This window comes from Mobula hypostoma, chromosome 7 (assembly GCF_963921235.1).
Source record: "Mobula hypostoma chromosome 7, sMobHyp1.1, whole genome shotgun sequence".
NCBI lineage: Eukaryota > Metazoa > Chordata > Chondrichthyes > Myliobatiformes > Myliobatidae > Mobula > Mobula hypostoma.
Genome location: NC_086103.1, coordinates 10,110,823 through 10,137,756, shown reverse-complemented (window position 1 = coordinate 10,137,756; position 26,934 = coordinate 10,110,823). Strand labels below are relative to the sequence as shown.

General features: G+C 42.8%; 1 protein-coding gene across 1 annotated transcript in view; it reads left to right on the top strand.

The window, feature by feature from the left end:
* LOC134349875 (uncharacterized) overlaps window positions 1-26,934 on the top strand; it is a 102,553-nt gene that overhangs the window by 52,901 nt on the left and 22,718 nt on the right. Inside the window, exon 3 of the mRNA XM_063054840.1 lies at window positions 12,635-15,078. Coding sequence (XP_062910910.1) covers window positions 12,635-15,078 — 2,444 coding nt within the window. The remainder of the gene's footprint in view (window positions 1-12,634; window positions 15,079-26,934) is intronic.

The window sequence follows — 26,934 nt, the reverse complement described above, 5'->3', positions numbered from 1 at the left end:
GGCCCTTCTAGTCCGTGCCGAACTCTTACTCGCATTTAGTCCCACCGACCAGCACTCATCCCATAACCCTCCATTCCTTTCCTGTCCATATCGCTGTCCAATTTAGCTTTAAACGACAACATCGAACCTGCCTCAACCACTTCTGCTGGAAGCTCGATCTACACAGCAGCTAATTTCTGAGTAAAGAAGTTCCCCCTCATATTACCCCTAAACTTTTGCCTTTTAACTCTCAACTCATGACCTCTTGTTTCAATCTCCCCACTCTCAAATAGAAAAAGCCTATCCACGTCAACTCTGTCTATCCTCCTCATAATTTCAAATACCCATATCAAGTCCCCCCTCAATCTTCTACGTTCCAAGAATAAAGACCCAACTTGTTCAACCTTTCTCTGTAACTTAGCTGATGAAACCCAGGTCTGTACTCTCTCTATTTTGTTGACATCTTTACTATAATTCGGTGACCAAAACTGTACACAATACTCCAAATTTGGCCCCACCAATGCCTTGTACAATTTCAGCATTATATCCCAACTCCTATACACAATGCTCTGATTTATAAAGGCCAGAATACCAAAAGCTTTCTTCACCAACCTATCCACATGAGATTCCACCTTCAGGGAGCTATGCACCATTATTCTTAGATCCCTCTGTTCTGCTGCATTCCTTAATGCCCTACCATTTACCATATACGTCCTATTTTGATTAGTCCTACCAAAATGCAGCACCTCACATTTATCAGCATTAAACTCCATCTGCCATCTTTCAGCCCACTCTTCTAACTGGGCTAAATCTGTCTGCAAGCTTTGAAAACCTACTTCATTATCCACAACACCACCTATCTTAGTATCATCTGTATGCTTACTCATCCAATTTACCACGCCATCATCCAGATCATTTATGTATATGACAAAAAACATTGGACCTAGTACAGATTGCTGAAGCACACCACTAGTCACCGGCTTCCAATCTGAAAACAGTTATCCACTACTACACTCTGGCGTCTCCCGTCCAGCCACTGCTGAATTCATTTTACTACTTTAATATTAATACCTAACCATTCAACCTTCCTAACCAACCTTCCGTGTGCAACCTTGTCAAAGGCCTTACTGAAGTCCATATAGACAACATCCACCGCTTTACCCTCGTCAACATTCCTAGTAAACTCTTCAAAAAACTCAATAAGATTTGTCAAACATGACCTTCCACACAGAAATCCATGTTGAGTTTTCCTAATCAGACCCTGCCCATCCAGATAATTATATATACCTTCTCTAAGAATACTTCCCATCAATTTACCCACCACTGTCGCCAAACTCACAGGCGTCTGCCTAGGCGTATACCTTGTGTATATGTGTTGAAAGTAAACTTTTACAGCTTTGCAAAAAAAAAAAAACGCTCACAACCCATTGTGCTGTTGCAGTTGACCCTTGTGGAAACCTTTGTTGTCGGAGTTAAAGTTATGTACCCACCCATTCCTACATGCCACATTCCATGTGCTGTTTTCATGAACGCATGTGAGATTTCTTGAGCTCACTGGTTTATAGTCGGAATGCCTCCGCAATCAATCTAGTGAACACTTGGATACTTAGCCACCTATTTTCTCCATTTCCGTGGCATTCTGCTCGGGTGCAATCAGATCTTGGATTGTAGAGGCGTGGCTTTGGTGTACACTCTACCCACATAGGTGCCTGATAGCCTTTCCATCTGTTGCAGTCCATTTATCAGTTGTATGGCCGCTGTATTGCCTAAGGCTATAGGATCTGAGGTATTTATGTGAGCTTATTGACAGCTATCTGTCTTCTTAATTGCCCATGCTCCTGGGTCAAAGCTAAAGAAGCCTCTTACATCGTTGCTGTTCTGAGAACACCATCATGGAGTCGGTATTCCAGAACCCAATGTCTACAAAGTTTGTTAATTCGCACGAAAGGCATTGCTTTTTAGTGGCGGGCCTATTGGTTTGAATATGGTTGAAATACTGTCTGGCATCAACCTGCGTGTTCCATAGTATAATATATATCCTAGATATGCCACAGTGGATTGGCAATACTGCAGCTCTGCTGAAGACGGCCTGTGCCATCTAGTAGCCAAATTGATTAACAGTACCTTAGTGCCTTAGAGGCTTCCCTGCTGTCAGTTCAGTCTGAGAAGCCAGCAATAGATCATCCATATACTGCAGTATTATGCTGCCTCTTTTTTAATATCAGGCTTGCCAGATCGTTATGGACAGCAGCCACACATAAGGTAGCGTTTTCCGTGTACCCGCCAGGTAAACGTGTCCATATATATTGACATCCTTTATGTATAAAGACGAACAAGCATTGACTATCCTCATGCAGAGGTTTGGAAGTGAACGCGGAACACAAACCAATTACAGTGCAGCAACAACAGTCCGTGGGAAGGGAGGCTAATATCGCATTGACATCTGGCACAGATGGTGAGATGAGTCGCACGATTTCATTTATGGCTTTTAAATCCTACACGTAATGCCATTCGTCCGGCCTGCCAGGTTTTGGGACGGAAAACATTGCAGTCTTACTCGAACTTTGAATAGGCTGATAAACTCCCTAATTCAGTAGTCCCTCTATTACAGGTCTAACTCCGTTCATGGCTTTTGGAGTCAATCCATATTGTCTGATAGACTGAAGTCTAGCATTGCCATTAAAAAATATTTGATGGGGTTCGACCATGGTTAAAAATTTCACATGATTCTTCTGCTGCGCCCACAGTTCTGAGCTTACTCGACAAGCATCATTAGGTTCTGTCAACTGTGGTTCTGGTGGGGGTCTTCGTCTATAAAACCTACGTTCTGTCAGGGACTGTCCTGAAATGTGGCCGACACCACCAATCCTGTTTCGGGACAGTAGTATACCACCCCTATTTGGTATGGGTGGTGCAGGATTGTTAATATTCGCCGTATCATCCCTCCTATGTATCTTAATTGAGACTCATGAGATGCTGACTGTAACTTTTAGGAGAAAAGTTTATCTTATTCTTCGTCTAATTTTACTTCGGCTCCTACAACTTCGGGTCCGGAAAACACCCCTCCTGTTATTTTTAGTACCTCTTTTAGCCATTCAAGAACGCTAATCTTTTTCCCGTGTGGATCATTGGAATCACGATCACTAAAAGCGGCAGTGCAATTCCACGCAGTTAATCTTTTGTATGTTCCAATCTAATACTTTTAAAATTCCCCCTCTTTTGTATAGGACTTCAGTAATGATTCATAATAATTTAAGTGTGTGACTATTTCCCAGTTCTACACGGCCGCTTGCTTTGTACTACCCCATTTTTGGATCATAATAGTCTACAGCTCAGACAGCCTATTTGCGGGAAGTTCTAAGTGTAATCGTTCAGTTGTGCAATTTATTATAGCATTTAATTTACACAGAGCTTGCCGGCTGAACAGGTTTACTTGCGAAACGTTCGCTGTCACGAAAGTCTTATCTATTAAATTCGTCCTTTTCTTATCTGAATGGCTTTAGATGAAGGTTCCATCATAAGAAGTCTGGCAATTACTACAGTCCTAATAGTTCCTTTCCTTTGCATATCTCCTCACAGGGGTGTACGGAGGATAGAGTAGTGTTGCAATCGACCAAGAGATGTATCGGTTTATTATCTACTTCTATACGCATTAAAGGATCTTTTGGGGGTCTGTTAGAAACTCTGATCCTTACCGCCTGCATCCCCAACTCTCTTAGCCTCCCAATTGGACATTCCTAGGCTCTGTCATGGAGAAAGGAACCGGTTCACGGGACATACGTCCAGGTTCTCCTGCCGGTTCCTTCTGTTTGACTGAAGGGAAAAGAGCACTCCGTCGCCCAATGCCCCTTCCTACCACATTTCTTGTACACATCTTGGCCTCTCCTTTTTAGTCTTGGCAGTACTCTCGTTCCATATTCCTGGCTTCTCGCATTGCTTTTTCTAAGATTACAAGCCCCAGAATATAGCCAATCACCAAAACTCCATTCATATAAATAGCTAGAAAAGGTTACAGAGAACCTGCTGTACACTGTTTCCAGCTAAAGCTCGCCTGAGGGCGAACTCGGTGGCTTATTATACCTTTCGACCTTCCTTCGTGTATTCCGATTCATCGGAAGCTTTGTCAGCGATAGGCAGCTTCGATTGGAGAGATGATTCTCCCTTTGATCTTTCTTTTTGGGTGTTGCGTTAATACTTACAGTTGTTATTCACCATTTTTTATGCAATCGCTGTAGAAACAATCTTTCAACAACTGTATAATATCTAATAGTCTTTACAGGTAATATTTACACTCCTTTTTCCCCTATGGTTGACCAAATATTTTGCATATATCCAGGTTATTTATCCTATCTTTTAGGTTAAAGTTATTCTCCCGGATCACTCTATGGCATTTCTTCCACTCCCCCGCTTGCTCCTCTTCTGGAACTCAGGGTGGTCCCTCTCCGTTGGGGGACATCTTCGGCGCGTGCGCCTGGTTGCCTCATTTTCCTCGGAGGACTTTTACTGATAGGTACAACCTAATCCAGTCTTGACTTCTATCCTTTCAAGCAAGTCTCACGGATGGTATTGTTCGGAATCCCGTGCCGCAGGGATCGTATCCTTGTCGCCAAAATACTGTCGAAGAATTTACCGCGCTTCTGGAATAAACGGGGAGGTGCGCTGTGAGATCCCGAAGAACATCCCATTTAAACTTCAAGAATAGTTCCTCGATGAACCATAACAAATTGATCACCAGTGATTCGCTGGACGAGAAAACTGTTTCTGAATACAAAATATCTTTTGTAGCTTGGGATCTGGGTTCGCCAATAATTGTAAGTAAGAAATCAATTCTAATTGCAATCTTGGATGTGAAGGATAACGCTCCTTGGTTTGCCCAATCATCCTTCAACATATATGTGATGGAGAACAATGCTCCGGGTTTTTCCATTTTCACCGAAAATACAATGGATGTTGATATGGACATGAATGCCCATGCTTCTGACTGCTTTCTGGAGAACCTTACCGAGGACCTCTCAGTGTCAGCTATATCAACAGTAACTCAACGAACGGCACCATTTACGTTAAGCTCTTTTGACTATGAGGGAAAAATCCTACTTTCATATTAGAATTCATAACTTGATTCCTATTGCCATTGCTATTTCGAATAAGCTCTGATCCATCCATCTGAAGAAGCAAATTGCTGGAGGAACTCAAAAAGTCCAGGGGGAGGATGTGATTTGTTGACATTCTGGCCAAAACCCTGCAGACCGTGCCCTTACAGTTTAACGTCATTTTATTTCGATTATACTTCTGGCGCAGAAGTGGGAGAAAAGCTGAGTTCAACACCGCAAGTGAGAGAGAATAACAGGCAGACTTTGGTTAATTGTGACACTAGTTAGAAAGGCAATGCTGGTATTTCCTAAACCATGCTGCATGATCACAAATATTATAACGCTTCGCTACTGCAGCGGAAGTGAGGGAATATAAAACGTGAGAGCATAGGATAGTAAGTTATGGTAACTAAATGAGGCACCGAGTCTGCTCAGCTATTTCATCCATTTTTCCTCTCAGCCCCAATCTCCTGCCTTCTCCCTGTATCCCTTCGTGCCCTGACATAATCAAGAATCTATCAACATTTTCTGCACGAATTTGTGAAAGGGTTTGTGGGCTGAGGGAAGCTGAGAGCACATCAAAGTGATCCAGCGCTAGATGACACGCAAACTGCGTCCGATGAATGAAGACATAAGATGGGTCAGAAAGTATATAGCTAGCCAGGCACAGAGATAGCGGAAGAGTAACAGTGCAGTATTCAGAGTCATCCTGAGGCCTTCAACACCTGAATTTTCAAGATGTGCAATACAATTTTGCAACTTTTCTCGTCGTAGCTGCCTCTAGAATTTCCAAAAAAATCGATTCTAAATAGCTTGGGTATTAAACAACGGAACAGCGGCTTTGTATGGTCTAAAGGATGCAACCTGCGGCTTTTTCTTTATACAACCCTCTTAATAGGATATCGAATGACTTTTTTTTCCTCTGGTTAGACGATTTCAGAGCAGCGCCGAGATTATCAATGCGGACGCGATAGAGCGTCCCTCTCCCTCTATCCATATATCTCTTCCTGTGTGTGTGTGTGTGTGTGTGTGTGTGTGTGTGTGTGTGTGTATGTGTGTGTGTGTGTGTGTGTGTGTGTGTGTGTGTGTGTGTGTGTGAACTAAGAGAGAAAACATAGAGAGGGGCCAGGGGGAGGAGTCATTGTAAAGCAGTAAAGAAGTGAGATCAGAAATACATGCGTTATATTTAATTTGCAGAAATTACGCACTCATTTGGTATTTCCAGTAAGGCAATCAGCGACTTTCAAAGTACGTTATAGTAGATATTATTGGAAAGCTGTAGTATTTTCTGGTCCATTACACTTCATAATTTGTTTCACTTTCCTTATAAGTTCTCATATCTGAGCATTTCTCTTATTTAATCTCCCTTGTGTGTTGCCTCGGTAGTTTTCAACAACGTTCGTTAGTTCTCCCCGAGTAAAGGACATATCAAACAGTTAGGTAATAGTCAAGGACAAATCTGCAAAGAAATTTTACTTGTGAAGGTTTTTGACTAAGTAACCTTTAGGTCAATCGATTGGTCAACTATCTACATGTATCTGCCATTGACACCAGATAATTTGAGATGCATGGTTAAATTAAAAGAAAAATACGTTTTCTAGTGTGTACAACGGTGATTTTCTTCTGTGCATTGTTGCATAATATTCTTGAGAACACATCGTTTCCAGTGGCAGCCTCCGGCCGAGCAGTAGTCCAGAAGTGTTAATTCACGCAGACAGAGACGTAAGGGTGGAAAGAAACGCTGCGAAATTCACGGCAATGAAGAACTCAACTCACTTACTGGGATAGCGCAACAATGCAACACTTGATACATGCTGAAGAAGAGTATCGGACTGAAGATGAATAAACAGGAGTGACATTCCTATGTTTTCTTCGTGATCGGCGAGCAGACGCCAGTCATGCTAAATTCAAATTACACCCAGTGAGTTTTAAGATTTTGATTATAGATTACAGAAGTTATAAATCTTTTGAAAGACGGAACAACTCGGACATTGGTCCTACGTCGACTGTGACCAACAATTTTAGTAACTTGAAGACTGGTTCATCTGCGATTATGACAATACCAATAAGTAGGTGCACGCGAATAAGTGAAGTAGATCCTTGGAGAAGGTTCAAAAAAAGATACATAGGAATGATTACGGATTAAACATATGAATAGCATGTGCTGACTCTGAACCTGAACTCCTCGGACTTTAGAAGAACTAGCGGGTGGGTTCTGATTAAAATATATCGAATATTGGAAGGCCTAGAGAGAGTGGACGTGCGGATGTTGCTTATAGCGCGGAAATCTAGGACCAGAGGGTACAGATTTCCAATACAAGATTATCTCTTTTGAACAGAAATTAAGAGAAATTTCTTCAGCCATATGGTGGGGAATTTGTCGAATTCATTGCCACAGACCACCATGGAGGCCAACTGATTGGGTATCTTGATCAGTAATGGCGTCAAACGTTACGGCGAGAGGGCAGGAAAATGGGGCTGAGAGTGATAGTAAATGAGCTTTGATAAATGGCAGTGCAGACTCAATGGACCGAATAGCCTATTTCTTCTCCTATGTCTTATGGCGTTATTGTAACTCCTCGCCCAACAGCCGACTGGACAGCCATGCACGTTGAAGAAAAGCGTCGAAACGTCTTTATTTGTTCTATACCCTGCCTGTGGTTTGAAAACCACATAATCTGATTCAGCATGAAGTATATCAGTCGCTAAATCACAGCGCATAGAAATATAGAAACATAGGAAATAGGTGCAGGAGTAGGCCATTCGGCTCTTCGAGCTTGCACCGCCATTCAGTATGATCATGGCTGATCGTCCAACTCATAACCCTGTACCGCCTTCTCTCCATACCCCCGATCCCTTTAGCCACAAGAGCCATATCTAACTCCCTCTTAAATATAACCAATGAACTGGCCTCAACTGTTTCCTGTGGCAGAGAATTCCACAGATTCACCACTCTCTGTGTGAAGAAGTTTTTCCTCATCTCGGTCCTAAAAGGCTTCCCCCTTATCCTCAAACGGTGACCCCTCGTTCTGGACTTCCCCAACATCTCACGTAGAAGGTGTTAAGTATTGGCCAGTACTTAATATAACATGATATTGATACTGTAAGTAATCCAGAGCAGTACCGAGTCGAATTTTAGCATGTGACAGAAGCAAGGTTCCCGTGGGAAAGATCTGTGCACATCTGTCCACACGGTGAGACACTGGCTGATCCTGATGAATTTCTCCTATAGACTGCAGACAGCGATTAGTCTAACAGCTCCAGGGTCTCCGGTTCGAGCCGGATACTGAAGGTGTCTTGGTCAGTGCTACATCTTCCCTTCATTTGAGTTTCCTCCAGCTGTTGTTTCGTTTCTTTTACGAAAGATGCCCAGAGATGTATATGAGCCATGATGTACATTAAGCAGAATTGCAGGACAATGGCAAAGAACTGTCAGATTAGGGGCACTGCCGAAAACATGTGAGGTAGAGAAATGAGCTTCAGGAATGCATTGAATTAAAAAAAAAGAGAAAAGGAATTGACCAGTTTAACCTACAACCATCACGTACTCCTGAGCCCCATGGCTTATTATGTATCGTAATAAGACCGAAACAGCGTGCCTTACCATTAAGCTCAAAGCATTTGATACGGGTAATATCTGGTGGTCTTGCTGGTTGCAATCCAATACTAACCATTAATTACAATTTCTAAAAATGGCTAGGGTAGCCCATCACTACAAGTTGAGTAATTCCTCACTATTCACATTTAATTCACCGACTGACGGGAAAAAAAGGTCGTATTTCCATCTGTGTTCCTTGATTATCATTAAAACATATATGTTTTCGCACGTCCTGTATACCAGCGCTGATGCAAATGAAAATCTGCATTCCCTCCACTTTCTGGATATGGTCATTTGGCAAGGGTGTGGATAGCTTTGAAAGTTATATATCGAATAAAAATTTCGACTGAAATGAATTTTCAGTTTGCAAAAATTCTTCATTGTACATCTTCGCTCCATAATTTCTACATTAATATATATTGTTCAATGGTGGACCACGGGGAGAAGGTACACCTTGATTGCACTGGTATGTTTCCCTCTTTAAAACCAGGGAGCAAAGTTTTATTAATAATGTAGTTAATCGACACTGAGAAATATTTCAGTGCTGAACAATGGAGAGTTTGGCGAAAACATTGCTTTCAAGGCCTGTGCTAATCTGATTCTCTGCAATTCGGTATTCAATAGGTGAAAGGTTGGAACGAATGCCTTTTGCCAGGAGCATCCCACAAGGTTTATGTTCGAAAATTCCGCAATTATCAGCGCGTAAATTTATTCTAACCTTCGACGACAGTGAACAGTACACTAAGGTTAATTTTAATAATTGGATATAGTCTGAAGAAGATAATCTGTCGACATGTTATCAGAGAATGAGGTATTTTACATTGCAACATACATCAAAGTTGCTGGTGAACGCAGCAGTCCAAGCAGCATCTATAGGAAGAGGTGCAGTCGACGTTTCAGGCCGAGACCCTTCGTCAGGACTAACTGAAGGAAGAGTGAGTAAGGGATTTGAAAGCTGGAGGGGGAGGGGGAGATGCAAAATGATAGGAGAAGACAGGAGGGGGAGGGATAGAGCCGAAAGCTGGACAGGTGATAGGCAAAAGGGGATACGAGAGGATCATGGGACAGGAGGTCCGGGAAGAAAGACAAGGGGGGGGGGGGTGACCCAGAGGATGGGCAAGAGGTATATTCAGAGGGACAGAGGGAGAAAAAGGAGAGTTAGAGAAAGAATGTGTGCATAAAAATGAGTAACAGACGGGGTACGAGGGGGAGGTGGGGACTTAGCGGAAGTTAGAGAAGGCGATGTTCATGCCATCAGGTTGGAGGCTACCCAGACGGAATATAAGGTGTTGTTCCTCCAACCTGAGTGTGGCTTCATCTTTAAAGTAGAGGAGGCCGTGGATGGACATGTCAGAATGGGAATGGGATGTGGAATTAAAATGTGTGGCCACTGGGAGATCCTGCTTTCTCTGGCGGACAGAGCGTAGATGTTCAGCAAAGCGGTCTCCCAGTCTGCGTCGGGTCTCACCAATATATAAAAGGCCACATCGGGAGCACCGGACGCAGTATATCACCCCAGTCGACTCACAGGTGAAGTGATGCTTCACCTGGAAGGACTGTTTGGTGCCCTGAATGGTGGTAAGGGAGGAAGTGTAAGGGCATGTGTAGCACTTGTTCCGCTTACACGGATAAGTGCCAGGAGGGAGATCAGTGGGGAGGGATGGGGGGGGGGGGACGAATGGACAAGGGAGTTGTGTAGTGAGCGATCCCTGCGGAATGCAGAGAGAGGTGGGAAGGAAAGATGTGCTTAGTGGTGGGATCCCGTTGGAGGTGGCGGAAGTTACGGAGAATAATATGTTGGACCCGGAGGCTGGTGGGGTGGTAGGTGAGGACCAGGGGAACCCTATTCCTAGTGGGGTGGTGGGAGGATGGAGTGAGAGCAGATGTACGTGAAATGGGGGAGATGCGTTTAAGAGCAGAGTTGATAGTGGAGGAAGGGAAGCCCCTTTCTTTAAAAAAGGAAGACATCTCCCTCGTCCTAGAATGAAAAGCCTCATCCTGAGAGCAGATGCGGCGGAGACGGAGGAATTGCGAGAAGGGGATGGCGTTTTTGCAAGAGACAGGGTGAGAAGAGGAATAGTCCAGATAGCTGTGAGAGTCAGTAGGCTTATAGTAGACATCAATGGATAAGCTGTCTCCAGAGATGGAGACAGAAAGATCTGGAAAGGGGAGGGAGGTGTCGGAAATGGACCAGGTAATCTTGAGGGCAGGGTGAAAGCTGGAGGCAAAGTTAATAAAGTCAACGAGTTCTGCATGCGTGCAGGAAGCAGCGCCAATGCAGTCGTCGATGTAGCGAAGGAAAAGTGGGGGACAGATACCAGAATAGGCACGGAACATAGATTGTTCCAGAAGCCCAACAAAAAGGCAGGCATAGCTAGGACCCATACGGGTGCCCATAGCTACACCTTTAGTTTGGAGGAAATGAGAGGAGCCAAAGGAGAAATTATTAAGAGTAAGGACTAATTCCGCTAGACGGAGCAGAGTGGTGGTAGAGGGGAACTGATTAGGTCTGGAATCCAAAAAGAAGCGTAGAGCTTTGAGACCTTCCTGATGGGGGATGGCAGTATATAAGGACTGGACATCCATGGCGAAAATAAAGCTTCAACGGGATCCCACCACTAAGCACATCTTTCCCTCCCCCCCCCACCCCCTGCATTCCGCAGGGATCGCTCCCTACACAACTCCCTTGTCCATTCGTACCCCCCATCCCTCCCCACTGATCTCCCTCCTGGCACTTATCCGTGTAAGCGGAACAAGTGCTACACATGCCCTTACACTTCCTCCCTTACCACCATTCAAGGCCCTAAACAGTCCTTCCAAGTGAGGCATCACTTCACCTGTGAGTCGACTGGGGTGATATACTGCGTCCGGTGCTCTCGATGTGGCCTTTTATATATTGGTGAGACCCGGCGCAGACTGGGAGACCGCTTTGCTGAACATCTACGCTCTGTCCGCCAGAGAAAGCAGGATCTCCCAGTGGCCACACATTTTAATTCCACATCCCATTCCCATTCTGACATGTCTATCCACGGCCTCCTCTACTTTAAAGATGAAGCCACACTCAGGTTGGAGGAACAACATCTTATATTCCGTCTGGCTAGCCTCCAACCCGATGGCATGAACATCGACTTCTCTAACTGCCGCTAAGGCCCCACCTCCCCCTCGTACCCCATCTGTTACTCATTTTTATGCACACATTCTTTCTCTAACTCTCCTTTTTCTCCCTCTGTCCCTCTGAATATACCTCTTGCCCATACTCTGGGTCACTCCCCCCCCCTTGTCTTTCTTCCCGGACCTCCTGCCCCATGATCCTCTCGTATCCCCTTTTGCCTATCACCTGTCCAGCTCTCGGCTCTATCCCTACCCGTCCTGTCTTCTCCTATCATTTTGCATCTCCCCCTCCCCCTCCAGCTTTCAAATCCCTTACTCACTCTTCCTTCAGTTAGTCCTGACGAAGAATCTCGGCCTGAAACGTCGACTGCACCTCTTCCTATAGATGCTGCCTGGCCTGCTGCGTTCACCAGCAACTTTGATGTATGTTGCTTGAATTTCCAGCATCTGCAGAATTCCTGTTGTTTGCGTTATTTTACATTGCAGTTAAATTTGTGGCAATCGTCTTTAGTTTAGATATAATTCCGTTTTAAAGTGGCTTACGAAAATAAATTTTGAAAAGGAATTTCATATGAATGTCTATGCTTTATTGCTGTTCAATATTAATTATTTTGCGAGAACCTTCTAGCTTTAAGAACTGTCGATGCAATTAGTGAATGGGACTGGTTGTGTCGCTGTGTACCAATAAGAATCTGAAACGTCTCTAAGGATCCATTGACCCGCCCACATCCCAGAAAATAAAGATCAGACGCGATGTAATTCTCATGCAGTGAGCTTTTCTGGAGAGAGACTGGGCAGAATAAATGCCGGATTTGTGTTTAGAGAATACAGACATATTCCTGCAATAATTTCGTAGTATGGCCATTACTCTGGTATAATCGAGCAGAGGTCTGTTTCTGGGAAATATCTCTGTGCAGAACAATGGCGGGTTCGGCGATCAAAAGCGACATTGTTTTCAAGAGCTATGCGATTCTGATTCTGGTACGTACACCGAATTTGATTTGTGGGCATATTCGCTATGCCATTAGCGAAGAATTGGAGAGTGGGGCTATTGTCGGGAATGTCGCTCATGATTTAGGTTTGACTGTACCGCAATTGGCCGGTAGTAAATTTCAACTAACCTCCGAGAACGGTGGACAATATATGGAGCTTAATTTGGAGAATGGGATATTATCTGTTCGTGAAAGAATCGACAGGGAACAAATATGTGGACACGCAAACCTGTGTAGCATTCCTTTCAAAATTGTGCTGAAAAATCCTTTGGCGGTTTATCGTGGGGAAGTGGAAATTCTGGATATAAATGATAATTCCCCGACATTCCCTGAGAACACCGTTGCTTTACAGATAGCGGAAGCAATTGCACCGGGGGTACGTTTCCCTCTCGAGAGTGCGAAAGATCCAGATGTTGGATTAAATACGGTCGCCGACTACACAATTAATTCCAACGAATATTTTAGTCTGAAGACACAGAAAACGGAAGGCGAATTTATAACTGCCGAATTGGTACTAGAGAAGTATTTAGATAGAGAGTTACAGTCATCCATTCGAATTGTCCTGACGGCGACTGATGCCGGAACTCCTCGACGATCTGGCATAGCTGAGATTTTCATTACGGTTGTGGACATCAATGACAATCCACCTGCATTCGACCACAACGTTTACAGGAGCAGCTTAACTGAAAACGTACCCCTGGGTACCTTCGTCATAAAATTACAAGCAACTGATGTGGACGAAGGTTTGAATGCTGAGCTAACATATTCTTTCAGCAAGATAACTTCACCAAAACTACGCGAGTTGTTCAGTTTAGATTCCCAGACGGGGGAGATTCGAGTTGAAGGAGAGCTAGATTTTGAGGAAGAAAGCAGTTATTCTCTGAATGTTCAAGCTGTGGACCATGGTTCGCCTCCATTCATAGGACGCGCCAAAGTGTTTATTAACTTAGTTGATATAAATGACAATGCACCCGAAATAGAAGTGTCATCAGTTGTGAGCAGAATTCCAGAAAATACTCCGCCTGGAACTTTAATAACTTTGCTTAATGTTATTGATCGAGATTCTGGAGAAAACGGTGAAGTGAAGTGCGAGATTCCAAAGAACGTCCCCTTTAGACTTCAAAAGTCGTCGAAGAATAATTATGAGTTGATTACTTGCGAACCATTGGACCGCGAAGTGGTGTCCGAGTATAAGATACCTATCGAAGCCTGGGACTTGGGTTCCCCCTCACTGTCAAGCAATGCAATCATTCATATTATACTGTCAGATGTGAATGATAATACGCCGCAATTTGCTGAACCCTCCTACAATGTATACGTGATGGAAAACAACGAGCCGGGCGCTTCTGTATTTGCAGTATCTGCTTCCGATCCTGATCAGGACCAGAATTCTTACGTTTCTTACTCCTTTCTCAACTTTATGCAAGACTTTCCACTATCCAGTTCCCTCAGTATTAACTCCATGAACGGCACAATTTACGCACTGCGCTCCTTTGACTACGAGAAATTTAAGTACTTCCAGATCCACGTTCAAGCACGTGACGGTGGAGTGCCCCCGCTGAGCAGCACGGCTACAGTGAATGTGATTATTCTAGATCAGAATGACAATGCTCCGGCAATTGTTTCACCTCCAGGACAGGAAGAATCCGATTTGGTAGAGATCCTGCCCCTGTCAGCTGGTCAAGGGCACTTGGTCGCCAAAATATTGGCAACTGACGCAGATTCTGGACAGAACGCGCGGCTTTCTTATCAACTGCAGAGATCTACCGATCCTACTTTATTCAATATTGATAAAAATTCCGGTGAAGTCCGAACAGCTCGCATTATTTTAGAGTCTGATTCCTCCACGCAAACTCTCGTGATCTTGGTGAAAGACAATGGACAACCGAGCCTCTCCACCACGGTTACTATGCTGATTACAATTCTGGAAAATATCACTGAAAGGATTCCTGAAAGTAGCACTTCAGCGAAGAATCCTGGGAATTTTACTGATCCGATTACACTTCTGATCGTAATCTTCGGTTGCACTTCCGTTCTGTTTCTTTTGATCATCATTTTCCTTATTAGCATCAAATGCAGGCAGAGCAGAAATATTAACCAAGAGTATAATTCTCCCAACTGTTACAAACGTAGGCAGTCTCAAACTACGTTTAATCGAAGGTCTGCATTGGAAGAAACTTTGCGCTATCCTGGAACCTGCCATATCGTTCGCGATTCAACAGCGCAACACTACTCGGTTGCTCTGTCTCCAGAATCAATGAAGAGCGACTTCCTCTTTTTGAAGCCATGCACTGCTCCCACGACTCAAGCTTAACGCTAAGTCGAAATGATCCTGTTACAACAATCAGTCAACATTATTGGCGGTCACATTGTGCATCCAAGCATGTAGATTGATGAGAATTAAATATTTAAGTAAATATTCACTATACGTGGTTCGATTTTGGAATGCTCAAAAATAAATGTCTTAAATGATTGCATTGCAAGTGTGTAAATCTGATTTCTTATCAGATGAAAGAGATTCCTCCGACCGATCATTGAATGTGTTTTCCAAATCCATTGTTCAATGGCACAATCGATCTTGATACAACGATTTAATTATCGGCCTTGCAGTATTTTATCTGAGCAAAAAATGCATTATCGCATTAAAAGGCATTCGCCCTGTAGTGGTAAGAATTAATATTTGGCATTATTGAATACAGATCTGGATTATGCTTCCAATTTGTTCAGCAAAATACAACAAAATGTTGGATTACTGGTTTAAAGATAAAGATGGAACTATAATATTATTCTATTGCGGTTTCTGAAATAATTGATGATGCAGTGGTTACCAAGTGTAAAATCACATCAGATGAAAAGAGATGGCGACTTACTGTAATGTAGATCCATGCGTTAGATTATAAAACACATTAAATATTGCTTTGCAACTCCTGATACATTCCAATGCATCATAGTCTGTAAAGATGATCGAAATATCTAGCTTGGCAATAAATCTAAACCGTTAATTAACACGTTCAAAATCAAAGGTCCACTGAAGAAACGGTAGTCACATATCTAAAAGGCGTCCTACATATACCATTTTCTCAGATGTATTTACAATTTTGGATTTGTTGCCAGCGAATGTTTGGGAACTCTAATCTGCTTTACAACGTGACCTTACTTCTGTTGAAATGTTTTATTCAAAAATCGTAATGACTGGAACATAAAATACTGAAAATGTTTAACTGGCTTGGATCAGAAAGAACTTTTTCTGGTATAAGTTTTTGTTACCCAGTTTCATAAGACTTCCTGAACATTTTTTGTTTATCTATTTCAGTAGTTTTATTATATTACTGAATGTTTTCATCGTCTGAGCGTCAATACGTGCAGCGAAAAGAAGTGTTGGTTCGTGTGCTTGCTTGGGAGCGATAATTATATTTCTGAAATATGCAAGCTATGTGATAAATGGAAATTAATTAATCGCCTGGAGGATGATCTATGACAATGCGGAAAGAAAACATTCAATAAGTTTTATACTTTCTAGAATTTTACATATGCTAAACCGAGGATAACTTGAAGTAAACAACGCTTGAACTTTGAAAGCATAGGGATACTAACATGAACAGGTATATTCACCCAATATGTTGTGCAGAGCTAATTAAATGCCCAAGTAAGCTAGTGCCCGAATGCCTTCTACCCGTACAATGTCCACAGCCCTCCATTACTTGCACAGCCATGTCTCAATCAAAGAGGCCTCTTAAAGCCTCTATTATATTTACTACCTGTTGCAGTGCATCCCAGACAGGTATCACTGTCTGTGTGCAATAGCAATAACTACCCTGTACCTCTCCTTTGAATTTATAACCCACCCCCTCCCATCTTCTTGTATTATATACTTTGACCCTGGAAGATCACGACTCTGGACACGATCTAAGCCTAAAAGTATAAAATCTCTCACCGTTCTCCACCGCTCTAGAGTAGACAACCTAAGTTTTTCCAATCACTTCTTACAGTACATACTGTTTAATCCAAGCATCATTTTGCATGCTGCCCAATGTATCCACATCCTCGCTATAATTACGTGACAAACATTGAATGCAATACTCCAGATGTAGCCTTACTAATACTCTATAACCGTGCTGCGGAACTGCTTAACTGTTGAACTCAATCGATTGACTAATAAATGCAAGCATATTGTATGCCTCGTTTACCACCCTATGAATGTGCATGCAGCCTCTTCCAGGGCACTATGGATTTGAACCCCTAGATCCCTCTTCAAGTCAATGCCGTTAAAGAGTCTGTCGATAGCTGTGTACTGTTCCTTTATATTTGATATTCCAAAGTGAATGATTCACAATTAGCTGATTGAACACTACATGCCATCTCTCCGCACATATACACAATGGGATATCGTATTGCACTTATCTGGACCATCCACAAATACAACCGTCTGCGAATCTTGCAACCCACACATCCTTGTTTACAATCATGCGTCACCGCCATTTATAATAAACAGCAGAGATTCCAGTATGGATCTTTGGAAACCACCAAAATCACGGAATTCCAAACAAAATAAGTCCTTCCGACCTCTGCCTTCTGTATTCTGCAGGTTAGCCATACGTATTCAAGCAGACAAATCGACATGGATCCCATCCTTCCTAATTTTCTGCATTAAGACTACAGTGAGCGACCTTGTCAACGCCTAACTCAAATACATATACCCAATGTCCACAATTCTATTTGTGTTGGTCAGAAATTAAAACGGAAAGAATTATTCGCATTATCTACATTCAGCATACTTATTCTTCCTATCAGGGAAATTTTTGCCGATCAGCCTGCACGGAAGCAAAACAGTTATGATTCATTTCGCGTCTGAGAGGAACCAAATGTTATTGCGACCCGCCTGTTATTTCTTATGATGAAGGAATAATACTTATTCTACCTTTCATTTTATCCGTGTTATTTCAGTTTCTCTGTTTTTGTTGGTGTCATTGTGATTGTAAATGAACTGGGATCCTACCAGTTTAACACTGCTTTATTCATCAACACTCCGAATATAAGAGCTGACTTCCTCCGTGGAGGTAAGAATGAATATACTTAATATTCAGACCTGATGTGATCAATTGTGGCATCAAGTAGAGTTCGCAAAACTGACGTGACTTGGGACAAAAGGAGCCTTCGTGTTGTTCCATATATTCTAAAGGTTTCGCCCACTTGACCACCGTGACGAGGGTGAGTGTGACATAATTCAACGTTCAAAGTAAATTCATTATCAAAGCACCATATGCAATCGTGAGATTTATTTTCTTGCTGATATACACAATAATTGGAATAGCCGTAATAGAATCAATAAAAGACCGCATCAACAGGGCGAAAACCAATGTGCAAAGGTCAGCAAACTGTGCAAATAGAAAAGGAAATAAAGAAGAAATAATACTAACACTACTACTACGACTACTAATTATTATAAATAAGTAAGCAATGAATATAGAAAACATGAGGTGAACTGTCATTGAGAGTGAGTCCATAGGTTGTGGGAACAATGGAGTGATGGTGCAAGTGAAGTCCAAAGAAGTTTGCCCTCTGGTTCAATACCTGATAATAACTGTTCCTGCGCCTGTCTCTGTGAGTCCTGAAGCTCCTGTATCTTCTTCCTGATGGCAGCAGTGGGGGGGGGGGGGAGAGGGGTTGGGGGGGGGGGTCCCTGATGGTATATGTCGCTGCCCTGCAGCAATGCTCCGTGTCGATGTGGTTAGTGATGTGCATGACTTCATCCATGTTGGAGTGGTCGGTGTCCACTACTTTATGTATCATTTTCCGTTCAAGCACCTTGGTGATTTCAAACCAAGCTGTGGTACAGCCAGTCTATCTACCCTCCACCACAGATCTATAGAAATTTCTGCAAGTTTTAAATATCGTCCTAACCTTGGCAAAATTCTAAGGAAGTTGAGAGGCTGCCGTGCTTCCTTCACAATTGTAATCACGTGCGTACGTGATGGGCTCATTCATTGCAACAAAGTGGGTTGACTTTTATGAGCGCAAATAAGCTGTAATTGTCCGTACACAACACAGGAAGCTACAGTTGCACTGACAACAGCAGAGGGCGAGATAGCCCCGAAGAAGAGAGAAATTAGATTGGTTATATTGTGCATAGGCAGTCAAGCGTATAGCAAGCAGCGAAAGGTTATTGAAGTAATTCCAGTACTGCGAATGCCTCAGTGCCAGAGACGTTGTTCAATATGTTTTTCACTACAGTTTTGTTCGGACCCAGTGTCAATACTTATTAATTCTGTTAAGTTAGGCATCAAGAAACGCCAGATTCAACTATTTTTCAAGTGTTAATACAAACAGTTTGCGCTGTCCGTTTTTTACGCGCAATCATGATGGGATACTACCTGAGTTTGGTCGTTCGTCCGACGACTGGAGCACAAAGCGGAAATGAACCACGCCACTGAACTCATTTCTCTTTCTTTCCAGGAACATTAGTGTACGCTAGGGAGAGAGACAGAGTCTGCGTGTTGAGTAAATATGGAGGATGTACTTAGCGCATGGGAACAGTTATGTACTCGTAATATTTAAATTATATAATGAATTAAAGGAACAGATGCATTTCGGTCTCCGTTTGTTCTATCAGAATGCATTATTTTGTTTTATGGTAACGATAATGAAAAAATAAATTTAGTTTATAGTCAATCTCATTTAATAATTAATCAGCTCGGTTATAGTTTCGCAGATCTGAACTTTTTAATTTCCCTGACCTTTCACCTTTCGTGCATTTGTGGCTTCGTTAAATTTCCACAACATTCCACAGTTCTCCAATGTGTCCACTGTATCTTGGTGTTTTTTTTTTCAAGAATATAGTTGCTCTGTCCTCAAATACGCATACAAGCAGAGAACTTTGCGGAAGAACCCTGAGTATGGTCATCCTAATCTAGAGCAGCTATTTAATGTACGATAATATACTGACAAAATGAGATCTTCATTTGAATTCAGAAGAAGTTGCCATGTATCTTAATTGTTGGTTCTGTTCTGCATAATATTGCAAACTAATCTACACCATCCTTTTGCAGGACCCGAAAGATGAAAAGTTCCTAAGTCAGCAGATGTTGAGGTGTGATAATTCGCGTCGACGACTGTAGAAACAGCGGGAAGGAAGGTTTTGACATTGAAATCCAGGCAGATATGCAGGCACCTTACGCGGTCGTTCGGAAGATAAGTCAGCAGGCATTAAGTGTTATATTGTATTTATATAAAAAAGAACACGTCGTTGCAGCCGTGTAATATAGTCCGAATAGAAGTGAAGTTTTTTTTTCGACACGTTGATGAAGTCAGCTGCAAAATATCCGACTTTTCTCTGAGGGAAAATGTGTTGACACTTGGCACATTTGGAAACGTAGTACTCACTCAACAAAGTATTAAGTGGACCAGAACTTAGGATTTCTTTGTTTGGAAGCAGAATTTAGAGATAAATCTGATTGAAAATGAGATTCTTCATTTATTTGATAAATTACCAAATTTCGTGCAGCACCACTTTATTTGGAGAGTTTATTTCACTCGTCCGCTTCAAAAACACCAGATGGAGCTGGTTCTTGACTACTTATGTTTTAAAGTGTAGATTTGAGGTGGCAGTGTCAAACCGACAATTTTACTTTCCATAGTAACTTTTGTACGATCTGGCAGTTAATAGATTCTGATTCTGATTCTGAAATCACCCGGTTCCATGTCAAGATAACATCTGAAGTCTGTTCTGGTTCCTTCCGACCGACGCCGAGAGCAGGTTATTCCCAGCTACCTGATGAATCTTTAAAAAATAATATCCAGTTGTTTTCCGTCATCTCCAGTAAAAAACAGGATTTCATTTAAAATTTGTTGCCTCATCTGAAAACTTGTCTGTTTGCTAAGGCTTAATAGATAGTAGGTGCCCACGTTTTCAAGATCCAATATAGAGATAAGAACAAATGATCAAAACCCGATATTCCTGTGCTCACTCTGTGAAATGCTGATGTGACTGAGATGTTGTAATTCGGGAAATAATTAAAGCGATATTCTATAAGTCTTATTCAGGCAAAATATGTAGCTCTGCAACACTGACATAATAGCTCTCTTCTATATCCACACTACTCAACCAGAGATTTGGACGAACAGTCCATAAATATAGCTCCTCCGAAAAGGCTTAAAATTAGATTTGTTTGAAATTTATTTACTTATTTACAGATACACCTCGGAATAGGCCCAGATCTAACCCCAGCCTAATCACGGAACAATTAACCTAACGGGTGCGTCTGGGAGGAAACCACATAACCCAGAAGAAACCCACACAGCCCACTGGGAGGCTGCACAAACTGTCCACATAGGAAGCAGGAATTAAACTCCGGCTTTCGACACTTCGTGCTGTAATAGCTTCGCTCTAACCGCTACACTTCTGTAGCGCGCATTATCCGCAGAACTCGGCGGCAATATAATGTCCCCTTCGGCCTATCGAGAAAATTAGGTTTTCTTCTCTTATTCTGCGTCGTGCATTCAGGATTAAAGACACAAGTATCGGCTTTAGAATTAACGTTGCACTTACTGAATTACTGCACCCACACTCAAAAGTTAAAACATTTATAAATATTCAATACTACGTTAATTTTCCTTCGCCGGAGCATCTCAGGTTTCAGGAGTCTCCGCAGTACTTCAGCTACTGGATGGAGTTGGAATTTATTCGTGGAAGATTCGGGGTAACCGGGGTAACGCGTTGGCGGACTCTGGTCAATTTCGTCTACATGCCGCAAGGTGGCGCAGTGATGAGTCCAGTTGGGCCACGGCTCCAATGACCAATATTGATACTGAACTCTTGGTGCTGATGGTGTGGAGTTTGCTGCTTCTCGAAAGCACACTTGTACCTAGATTTTGGTCCTTCCTGTCTTATGCCAAAGATATGTTAGTATTCTAGATCGTGGTTTCTATAAGACAAAGGAAATAGGCAAATCGGGCAGCGTTAGACGTGTGGAATGGTAGTGGTGCAATAATTAAGAGAAGGAGAGATGTAACTAATACATCTTTCTCCTCTTCCTGGTGTCCATATCGTCCAAATAGCTTCTTCGTGTCGGTTTATGACTCTGTAAGATCTTTCGGGGTCAGGGATTCCCAACCTTTTATATGCCATAGACCCTTACCATTAACCGAGGGTGGAGCAAACTCGATAGGCCAAATAGCCTAATTCTGCTCCTACATCTTATGGTCTTATAGTCTGCTAAGCTACGTAATTTCGTGCAATTAGGGTAGTGAAAAATGCACCGGTTTGCACTTTAACCAGATAACGAAAAATAGGCAACAATTTCCCGATATGAATAGTGCATAGCATTTACGGGCAACTAACAACGTTGCTTTTCATACCTTCCTTCCTTTGGTATTTTAGATGGCGATGGCGATTCCGACATTACATCGTAATCGTGACGTCCCAGATAAGCATCTATTTGGTTGCACAAATAAGAGCCCTGTGAATGTTGTTCCAGCAGTGAAGTCCTTTACTGTTCCCATGACCATCAGTTAATAACTCATCGGTGGTGATTGATAAGTTCGTGGCCTAAGGTAGAAGGAGATGTGTTACTAACTTCAAATTTTCTGCCTGATCACTCAAAGAGTTCAACTGCATGTGCATGCAACGAGACCTGTATAGCCCATCTCCTTCTACCGTAGGCCACGGACTTATCAATCACCCTCTTTAGTCGTAGAACAGAATGTAACAAAAGCACCGTCCATATTTCAAATACACCTTGCAACTGTATTTAGTGATGGATATACGTACACTCAGTTACCATTTTACCAATTCGTCCATATCTAATACAGTGGTCACTGAATGCATATTCATGTACTACTGCTGTAAGCCATCCACTTGAACGTTCCACGTGTTTTTTCACAGACGCACTTCTGCGCACCATTGCTGTAACGTGTGGGTACTTGGGTTACTGATACATTCCTATCAGCTAGAGTTAGTTTGCCGGTTTATCTCCCTAATATTTCATTTTCACGGCGTATTCGGACTCAGAGCAGTCGTTGACTAGATGTTTCTTTTTTTTTTTCTCGCCATTCTATGTAAGCTCCGGAGATTGTTGTGATTAAAAATCCTAGGAGCTCAACAGTTCCTGAGATGCTCAAATCACCCTGTAAGGCACACGCAACTATTGTATGGGAAAGGTCAAATATCACATTTACGCCCCATTCTGATGTTTGACGGAAACAACCACTGAATCTTTTCACCACGTCTGCGTAACTTTATACATTGAGTTGCTGTCAAATGATTAGTTGACTGGACATTTACATTGACGAGCAGGTATACAGATGTTCATAATGAAGTGGCCACTGTGTATCTGTTTATGCAGGATACTTAACTGTATGATTTTCCACTCGTGCCAGCCAGTCACGGGCACGTTCTTCCGCCTGTCTACCTCGTTTATTAACAATGTAACGGCGATCATTGTTGTCCCAAAAGGTTCTTCCTCCCGATTACAGAGGTTGAACTAATCTGTCCCTCTGGTTGCATTACAGTTAAATTCGTGAGAAAGGGAATAATGTAAAATCGTTGCGTCGCCCAAAAAAAGTCATCGGTAACTGTTGGACACAGACAGTGATAGTGTTAGCTGGTTTGCCGAAGGCTGTATATAATTAACATGAGAAAATCTGCTGAAGCCAGAAGTCCAAAACAACACACACACAAAATGCTGGTGGAACTCAGCAGGTCGGGTAGCACCGATGGAAAAGATTAAACAGTCGACTGTTAACTCTTGTCCATAGATGCTGCCTGACTTGCTGAGTTCCTCTGTGTTTTCTGTGTGTTGCTATATTTTACTTTTGTACATCGGTAAACTCTCACTGGGGGGATTTCGCTTTAAAAATGTCAATGTAGTTAAAGAGAGGGGCTGTTTTTGTCGTTGTGAACCAATAAGAACCACAAAGACAGAGACGGATCTATTCACCACGGCCCCCTCCACCCCTCAACATCCTACAGCAAAAAATGAGAATCTGCGAGAAAAACGAACAGCATGCGTTTAGGATGTGGAGCCAAACTGGAAAAAAAAATAATAATCACGTAAGCTCCATTCGTAGCGGAGAATTAATTACGTAATAATTTCTTTCTGAGATTAGTGTTCTGGTATCACCGAGCGCGGGGGTGGTTTCAGAAAATAATTCCTTGTGGAGCAACGGCGAATTCCGCGACCAGCCTCGGCATTGCTTTCAAAACTTATATTTTCCTAATTCTCCTATGCACACCGGATCTGTTTTCCGAACATATTCACTATATCATTCCTGAGGAATTTGAATTAGCTGCTGTGTTGGGAATAACGCTTATGATTTGGGACTGAAACATCGCAGATGTCTGCGATGTCTGCGGATGCAGATAACTCTGAAGCCAATGGACAGTATATTAAGGTGGATTTGAATAATGAAATTTTGACCATTGGTGAAATGGCTAATATCACAGGGGGGAGGAATGTGCACAATCATCTCTGTTTTCTACAATCACAAACACGTTACTTTCGGGGCCCCTATGGGGGACTCGAGCAGCAGCAGTACTGTCAATGGATATGATTAAAAATTCTCGTTTCAGCCTGATACAGCTAAAAGCACAACTGCTTCCAAGGTCAGTACAGTCAACTAAGATGTCTTGATGCGTTTAAACGAACTATCACTGCTTAAAACTGTGGGAAACAACACTGATTGTGGACTGAAGTGTAGGATTCCACGGAGGAAGCGTGGCTATAGATCGGGAGTACAAATGTTTAAGGAAACGGGGTTTTAATTTCCCAATACCGACCATTTTGCTGGCAAACGTGCAGTCTCTGGCGAATAAGGACGATGATTTCAGAGCTAAGGTGCTGAATCAAAGAGACATTAGAACCGCGTGTGTCCTTTATTTCATGGAATCCCGGTTAACCTCTTCCGTACTGCATGGGGCGATTCAGATCGACGGGTTTACTAAACATTGTCAGTATAGATCTATAGTTCTCAAGAGCAGAGGTGAAGGAGCATGCCTCATGCTCAACTCTACTTGGTCCACAAATATATATGTGCTGTCCTAATTCTGCTCACCAGGCCTGGAATATCTAGCAGCTAAGTGCCGTCCTTTTAACCTACCACGGGAGTTCTCCGGGGTAATTTTGATAGAAGAATACATTCCACTTCAGGCAAATGTCAATCAGGCTTTAGATGATCTAAGCAATGGGATCAACCGGCACGAAACAGCGTAACCTAACGCCTTCACCATCGTTTTGGGAGATTTTAACCAGGTCATTTTGAAAAAAAAAAGATCACGAAGCAATTACCTTCAACTTGCAATACTAGAGGAGACACCACACTACCACACCATTGCTACACCTCCCTCAAGAATGCCTATCGTGCTATTCCACGCCCACACTGCGGAAAGTCTGATCACCTGGCTATACTTCTACTCCCTGAGTGTAGGCAGAGACTGCGTTCAGGGATTCCATTTTGATGCTGGATGAGTATACTGAAGTTTTTACCGACTTCATTAAAACCTGGATGAGTGTGTGCCTACAAAGATTTATTGTGCATACCCAATCAAAAGCCATAGACGAACCAGGATGTACGTCCTCTGCTGAAGGCTAGATCTGTGGCATTCAAGTCTGGCCTACCAGGCCTATACTGGAAAATCAGGTATGATTTGCGGTGGGCTGTGTCAAGAGAGAAGAGAAAATTTCAATCGAGGTTACAGGTGACATCGGATGCACGACAACTCTGGCAGGGTTTGCAAGATATTACTTCATACAAAGGGAAACACAACAGCATGAACGTCAGCGATACTTCACTACCAGATGAACTCGACATCTTCTATGCCTGCTTTGAAATGGAGAATACAATTACAGCTGTGAAGATCCCTGCTTCACTTGATGACCCAGTCATTTCTGTCTTTCAGGCCGATGTTAGCCTGTCTTTAAAGAGAGTGAACTCTCGCAGTGCAGAAGGTCCCGATGGAATATCTGGTAAGCTCTGAAAATCTGTGCCAAATAAGTGGTGGGAGTTTTCAAGGACATTTTCAGCCTTTCACTGCTAAGGGCGGAAGTTCCCATTTACTTCAAAAAGGCAACACTTATACCACTGCTTAAGAAGAATATTGTGGGCTGCCTTAATGACTACCGCCTGGTAACACACACACCTGCAGTGATGAAATGCTTTCAGGGGTTAGTCATGACACGAATGAACTCCTGCCTCATTAAGGACCTGGACCCATTGCAATTTGCCTATCTCTACAGTAGGTCAACGGCAGATGCAATCTCAATGCCTCTCTACACGGCTTTACACCACCTGCAGAACAAAAACCCTTATGTCAGACGCTGTTCATCGACTATAGCTCAGCATTTAACACCATCATTCCCACAATCTTGATTGAGAAGTTGCAGAAACTTGACCTCTGTACTTCCCTCTGCAATTGGATCCTGGACTTCCTAACTGGAAGACCACAATCTGTGCGGATTGATGATAACATCTTCTCTTCGGTGACAATCAACACGGGTGCACCTCAGGGGTGTGTGCTTAGCCTTCTGCTGTACTCTTTGTATACCGATGACTGTGCGGCTAGGAATGGGTCAAATACGATCTATAAATGTGCTGACAATGAAACCATTGTTGTTAGAATACCAGTCAGTGTTGAGAGGAGTGAGATATGGCAACAAGTGGAGTGGTGTCGCTGCCACAACCTGGCACTCAAAGTTACTAAGACGAAAGAGCTGATTGTGGACATCTGGAATGTTAAGAAGGAGGAACACATATCAATCCTCGTAGACGATCAGAAGTGGAGACAGTGATCAGTTTCAAGTTCCAGGGTGTCAAAATCTCCGAGGGTCTCACCTGGTCCCAACGTAACGATGCAGTTATAAAGGAGGCAAGACAGCTGCTATACTTCATTAGGAGTATGAAAAGATTTGCTATGTTATCAATTATATTCCAAAACTTTTATAGATGCACGTGGAGAGGTTTCTGACAGGTTGCATCACTGTCGGGTATGGGGGAGGGGGGCTACTGCAGAGGACCGAAAGTAGCTACAAAGTGTTGTAAATTTAGTCGGCTCCATCTTGTGTACGAGCATACAAAGTACCCAGGAAACCTTCAAGAGGCGGTGTCGCTGAAAGGCAGCGTCCATTATTACGGACCCCCAGCACCCAGGGCATGCCCTTTTCTCATTGTTACC